General features: G+C 46.8%; 2 protein-coding genes across 2 annotated transcripts in view; one reads left to right on the forward strand and one right to left on the reverse strand.

Moving 5' to 3' along the window:
* The window catches only part of T265_01502 (hypothetical protein), a gene marked incomplete at both ends in the record, with an annotated part of 15,063 nt that extends 10,113 nt beyond the window's left edge, over positions 1–4,950 (reverse strand). Inside the window, one exon of the mRNA XM_009165543.1 lies at positions 4,869–4,950. Within this exon, the coding sequence (XP_009163807.1) occupies positions 4,869–4,950 (82 nt within the window). The remainder of the gene's footprint in view (positions 1–4,868) is intronic.
* On the forward strand, positions 3,066–3,371 carry T265_01503 (hypothetical protein; the record flags this gene model as incomplete). The annotated part of the gene is made up of 1 exon (XM_009165544.1): positions 3,066–3,371. One exon carries the CDS (start codon positions 3,066–3,068, stop codon positions 3,369–3,371), a length of 306 nt encoding a protein of 101 aa, XP_009163808.1.
* Positions 4,951–6,979: the final 2,029 nt, after the last annotated feature.

A 6,979-nucleotide genomic window follows, 5' to 3' on the forward strand; every position in this document is an offset into this window, starting at 1 on the left:
CCAAGAGGAATTTTCCATTAAGGTGTCCTAGACTGAAGAAGCAAGGACGAAAAAATCCGGGTTCATCATAAAGACGAATCCTCCCTAACCAATCTATCGTAAATCTTAGTTATCCCCACTAATCAACAAACAGGGACATCAGACTGAACACCCAGCACTGATCACGTCACTAGTCATAAGGAATCTCATGGATTGGTTCCCTGACTGCCTTAAAAACCCAATCAACCTACTTACTTGCTCACTTGGCCTGACGAAGCTTTTGTGTCGAAAGCGAAACGTTGCCCACCAATAAATTCACTGACTGTTTACGAAACAATTGGGCTTCTTGGTTGCAGAACCACGGATTGCGACTATGTTCGTATTCAGATTAGATTGTAATGCATTTTTACAGTCTTTAACACTTACTTCACCAAGCTGACTTGCCATAAACGCCGGAAGGGAGAAACAAGGGCTAGATCGAGATACCTCACACCGCTCCATGTTATTCTCGCTTTGAAAGTGTTCAGAATGTTTCTTTGAAATTTTCGAGTGCGCAGTCAGTTTTGCACCTGCTTATGCCTTCGTTAACTAGAAAAACCTTACAAAAACCTTCCAGTCTTTCTGTGTATTTAAGAGTCGTTGACTGAGCTGCTGTTGAGGTAGTCTACTTTCAGGGTCTACAATAGCTAGCACAATTGTTCCGCAAGGAACTGGTAGAATAAGATGGCAGTTTACATCGTAGCCATTTTGTAAGCGACAATTGTAAGCCAGGGGTGATACTGTCAGGGCACTCAAACCAAGATAGAACCACCACTAGGGTCCTCAACTAAAGCCTTCGGCTTAAGAGCCAGGCCAAAAGACAGCGGCGTTAAGCGGGAAATGCTATTGCATTATTTTTTTGTAAAAACCAACCAAACTCCAACCTAGAGGATTAGGAAACTATGTTGGCCTGAACTCAACCTGGTGTGAGAGCCTGTGAGTGCCGCACAGACAGCCCCCAGTATAGCTCAATGGGCCACGAAGTTACACAAACGGCCAGAGCACGGCAAATTCCAGACAGTGGAGTATACGTGACATCAAACGACACAAGTCGACAACGGGATCATAGCGTCTTAGGCAACCCAACCGCATTCACCTAAAATAACCGCTGGGGCGCCGAAAGCTCCACAGGATAGAGCTGACATCGTTCAGTTGTAACACTCTTCCGGTGCCTAGCTGCCATGATGCCCGGAGAAAGCATGAGGGCTGGGATACTGCCAGGTTGCCCAAACATAGACAGGGGAAGTCGAGTGGCACACGCGCAACTGTGCGTGATCAAAGTCATGACCACCCAAAGCAGCGCTTTTGTAGAAAAAAGAGCTTCGCTAGATCCGTATATGAATTACACGTCCTTCGGTGAGAACAAAACATTTGCAAATGTTGGTAAATCCCGAATAGGTTCCGAGAAAAAATACGATAAAACCATGTGGTCGCGTGCCCAGACTGATCCGCACAAAACCTGGGTTTCGGTTTTGTCGACCTTTTTCTACGGTTACCTGGAACGTGCTTGTTGTCTTCTTTCTGTAGCTGGTTCAGGTGAGGATGAATTCCCCATGTCCAACATCTGCTAGAACGAATCTATGCGGTTCAGTAAACCGACCATATACAGAGAAGCAGCGAATCGGGTGAAACAAATACCAATCATCTATAAGCACATCTTTATAATTGTACAGAAGAGATTGAATTAGGTTCTGCAGTGGCGATACATTCCCTAACTCAATTAACCCTGGGGAACCTATTGAACAATTAACCAAAGCCTCACTTCCTCAAACCCGACAAACAACGGCGCCCACAGCTACTCAACCGACAACGGAAAATAATGCACCGACCGTCATTGATCCACATGCCAACTTCTGCAGACACATGCAGTTTCATTGAGACCAGTGGCAGCATACGGTTAGCCAGCTGAACAGCGTAATAAGGCAACAGTAATAGTACTATTGGGACTGACTGCAGACGGTATTTTTTGATCACGGAAAAGATGTCATTCAGCAGGAATACGGACTGGTAGGAAGTGAATTGAAAAAATAAGAAAAGTTTGTCATTCAGTTGAAACGGGGATGCAGATGTAAACTTTCCCGTTATATTCCTATCATAGTTGCTTTGCCGGAAGAACGAGAATTATACCAAATTCCGACTAGAGCACTGTACCCGCAGGCTAGGGTCATTCCCGAATCTCACATCCATCCTGTAGCAAAATACTATCCTGATCTATTCGGTCACCTCACCAAGGACCTGCAGACTTTTTTAGTAGAAAATGGACGGTGAACAACAGCTCACTTCGCAATTGTAATCGACTGTCGCCTTGACGACGGTTGGTGCGGGATTTAGATAGATTTTGATTAGGTTGCTGCTACAGTACGGGCTGTTTTGTTGTATGGCCGTGAAACTTGGCCTATTCGAGCAGCGGACCTGAGACGTATTCAGGTGTTCGACAATCGTTGTCTCAGAACCATAGCTCGTGTGGGTTGGTGTCAGCGAATCCGTAACGAGGCAGTTAGAAAGCGTGTTTTCGGTTGTGTAACGGGTACTTCCATTGAAGAATGTGTCCAGCACCAGAAGCTGCGTTGGTTGGGACATGTTTTACGCATGCCGAACCATCGTTTGCCGAAGAGAGTACTGTTTTCCATGCCCAATTCGGAGTGGCGTAAACAGAGAGGTGGCCAACCCATGACCTGGCAGAGGAGTATGAAGGAGATCACGAAACGCTTGGGTGCTGTCGGTGCTACTCGCCTTCCAGGATGGGGACCGCGTGATCCTCACTGTGCCTGGTTGGAGACACTACAAGATATGGCTGCCAACCGATGTCAGTGGCGTTCTTGTTGTCAGTTTCTGTCCAGATTGCCTGAGTGAATGTCTGGAGGTGTAGGCACCTCGGAATGATTGTGTTAAGCTAGCACTAAGTCCCTCCCCCATCCACCTTTATTCTTTTCTTTACAATAAGGCTTTCAAATAAGTCATGGTTGTACGGTAGTGAAGCATCGGTGTTGAACACTGATGTCATGCTGTCGATGATGATGATGATGATGAGCTTGCTGCGAATAAGAATGGGTAAGATGGTTCCGTTTGGCGCCATGTCAGAAACATCTTCAATATTTCCAAAACACGTAAACAGTAATCCTGAAGGTGAATTTTCTCATTCACATCGGAGTGCACTGGCATTTTGCCGTAAAGCTAGGGTCTCAGTACCTTCATCTCTAAATGCAATAAAGCAGTATATGACATCCACTACGGCATCGGCGTCGCCGACACAAATGCCAAGATATAGGCGATACCTCTGCTCAATCACTGCGGCAAAAATACCCGTGCGTGGCTCAATCAAGGAGGCTTTCACCCAAGTGGAGGATGCGTAAACCATATCCTTACTCCGCGTCGTACAATGAAATGGCTCCGAGTTTTAACAGCCTACGGTTACGTGGGTTAATGTGAACTCGATTACCATGCCGCACCGCTCCAGCTTCTCTACCTTATGTTATCTGATTATTCCACAGGCAAACAACGTGTTCGAGAATACAGTGAGGTCTGAAGACCTTGATCTACGCACCAACGTATAGCAGGAAAGTCCTTATCCATAGTCCTGTTCTAATGCACCATCCGACTTTGGACTCTGTCACATTAACTACGCAGGAGATACAGAAAATCTGGGAAGGGCACTTAGCCGGATGCTAACCACCGAACCCCACATGAGACTTGAAACTTAGGTGACCAAAACAAAGACGTTTTTAATGGGCTTCTCGCTGTCACTAAGTCATATAACTCGCTTTCTTACAGTTTCGTATTCTTCCCAATGATCAAACCAAGAATGAAGTAAAGATTTGGGGGTGGTGGGTTGGCTCAGTGGCTATAGCGCCAATTTACTAACCGAAAGGTCCATGGTTTGAACCCAACTTCTGCCTCGAGACTTCACCTGTTTAGGCTTGGGCAACCTGGCAGTATCGCAGTCCTCGTGCTTCCTTCTGGTGGCATGGCAGCTAGGCACCGAAAGGGTGCTACAGCTGAGCAGCATCGATGGCGCCAGATAGGCGTTTCTCTTGTGGAAAAGATGCTCTGTGGCGTGGGGATGTGATGAAACCGGGGTCTGCCGTCATTCGTCCTGTTTTCGGATGTGAATGTGGAACCCAATCAATGCGGTGCGAAGGCAAACGGTTGCTACGTGCTTTCAACCACTGGTGAAGCGATAGGGTTTTAATCAGGCAGTTTGGTGTTTCATAAAGTCGAAATGTATTCTCGTCATATTAATCATGGGCCACAGGGTGAGTTGGTGAGGAAGTCCTCAACCCAGTTCTACTGTAAAATTGGCGTCTTCGTTGTGGGAATCAACTGAAACCAAGGTTTACTACGGACCAGCAGGTTATTCAACTTATTGATGTCAAATACATCTACAGTATCCGTCCTGGAAGCAAGATGGGTTGACAACAACGCTGGTCACTAAACGTGAGTCGCTAAAATATAGGACATTCATGGAGATGGCTTTTCCTCCCGTAGGAGCAAGCCACAATAAAGTAAATCAAGGTAAGTAAGGTGCGGTTCCTGGCTAAATACTTGCACGGTTTACGATATACCATATGCACAGCTCTTATAAGGCGATTAGCCTGTAAAGGGATGCCCAAACAAACATCCTCGAAATAGCGCACAAAATGACTTCGATCCGTAGACCTACCTTCACTGTACACACACTCTCCAGCATACGAAATACACACACTGATACCAGGACATCCAGAACGCTCCTGTAGGACGACTGTCAACTCAAGTAGCTACACACACCTTAAACAGCTGAATAAGCGAAGTTGCTCGCCGGTGCATCTGACGTGGAAACAAGCGCGATCTGCTTGCTGTAATTCGCTGCCCACCATCGTGCCGATCGACTGTCGCAGACGGTTCGATTACGTGTAAGGCGGCAGCAGCTGCATACAGAATGGTAGGGAAACGCATTTCACGGTGATGGAGGGTTCACTCGCTGTCTGTAAGGAAAAAGCATACATATGGAGCGCGATATGCTGAAAAATGGAACAACGGAAGTTGAAAATCCATCGACAATTTTGCCCTAGGATAAGGGCAACCAAAAAATCGTAAGCAACAACACCCATAAAAATGCCCATTATTGAGTCTCTCGGAATCTTGGGAGTCGCTTCTCTCTTCACTTTACACAGTTGCTCAAGAGACGGAAAACTTGTTTGCAAATTGAAGGGGTGGTGGATCCCAAAGTTAAAAGAACTTGTCCCAACCTTTCTTTGGTTCTTGTCCAGCTGCCCCACTGTCGGACGCCCTGCTGGAACCAGATCACTACATCCTTGCACAGTGTGAGAAGCTACACGTGTAGCATGGCGCCACCAGGTCCCTTAGAACACTGGACATCAGACAGAACGGTGGCGCCCCTTGAACCTCAAAGAACCGATCCGCCCGTCCCGAACATAATTCAACCAGACGAATTATCAGACTTTAATTTAAACTTAGCGTGCGTGTGAACCATGATGCCCGATGGACGAGGAGGAGCTAAGAGATGGGAAAGGGGCCGAAAGTACCGGGAACACCCGAAGATCAGTCCGATTGATTCGTGTGACTACTCGCCAAAGACTGCCCGTGAGCAGAGCGACCAAGGACCATCAGCTAACCATCTTCAACAAAGAAAGACACCTTGACCGCCGGACCGAGCGCCTAAGGAAACAATTCTGGAGACTAACTGCTGCTACTCAGCCGACTTGTCAAACCGTACCAGAACCCTGGACAGTGAGCCTGGAAACTCTTATGGCCCCGGAGGCTTATGACTACATATTTTCGTTCAAAAGCCACCAGACCCTTGGTCTGGATGAACTCCCACTCACATTGTTCAAAAATGCGCAATAATGTTCAGCACTTGTCTGATCTGCTTGCCTCCATCTAGGAAAAAGAAGACCGCCCCAAACAACTGGAGAGAGTCGGCAGAAGTGTTCGTTTTCAAAAATCAGGTCCGTATCCATTACGAAAATCACGAACAGATTAGCTTAACTCCAGTAGCAATGAAACTCTTGACATCTATTGTCCTTCGCCGCCTTACGGTGGCCCATGAAGCATTGGCCTTAGCGGCAAGCAGGATTTCGACCTGGTAGAAGCTATATAGATCTTCGCACTACCTCAAGTGATGGAGCAACGTCGTACGTATAAGTGAGTCACGGTTTTAATATTCCTGCCCTTTTAAGGCGCACTGACTCTGTTGATCTGTGTTCTCCTTAGCACGTTTCCTCAGTAAGGAATACCCCGAAGTTTGTCAGTGCAACATGCTTTTGTCTTCCCAGAGTGCTGGGTGAGTGAGAATCTCCAAGAATCTCCATACACAAAGTGGTATTTGTCAGGAGTGCCCACTCTCTCGATTCCTATTTACTTTCGTAATCGATGAGATAATGCGATTACCGCTGGCAGGTCTTTAGGACTCTGACTTTCAAACAGTTTCCGAGGAAAACCTGAAATATAAGGACGACGTCGTTCTCACCTATGAAGAGAGCAGAGACAAGCGTCTTTGGATGAACTGACAAACGTCATTCCACCTGTGCCATATGTCTTGCACCCACAAAGTGTTAAGTCATGATGCTAGGCATGCGGTCATTCAGCACGTAAGTTACAATCCAAGGAAAGGCACTCGAGGTTGTGGAGTGTTCCACGTACTTTGGATGTTGTGTAATCTTTTATTGTAGTGCGATAAATGAAGCTAATCCACAAACCTCTAAGGCTCAGGTCACGTTTGTTAATTTGAGACACCTATGGCAGCAAAGCCGTCCAACAGAGGCGCACGTATCACGCTAGAATGAGGGTTGTTTTGTCATGTATCTGTAAATCATGGTCTCCACAAGTAGCACGGCTGATAAGTGTCAGGCCCTAGACAACCATGGCCCCAGAACCGTGGCGCTCATAGACCAGTGTCGGTGAATCCACGAGACTATTAGGAAAGGAGTGATCGATTGTGCAACAGGTACCTCAATCGAAGATG

This window comes from Opisthorchis viverrini, assembly GCF_000715545.1.
Source record: "Opisthorchis viverrini unplaced genomic scaffold opera_v5_16, whole genome shotgun sequence".
NCBI lineage: Eukaryota > Metazoa > Platyhelminthes > Trematoda > Opisthorchiida > Opisthorchiidae > Opisthorchis > Opisthorchis viverrini.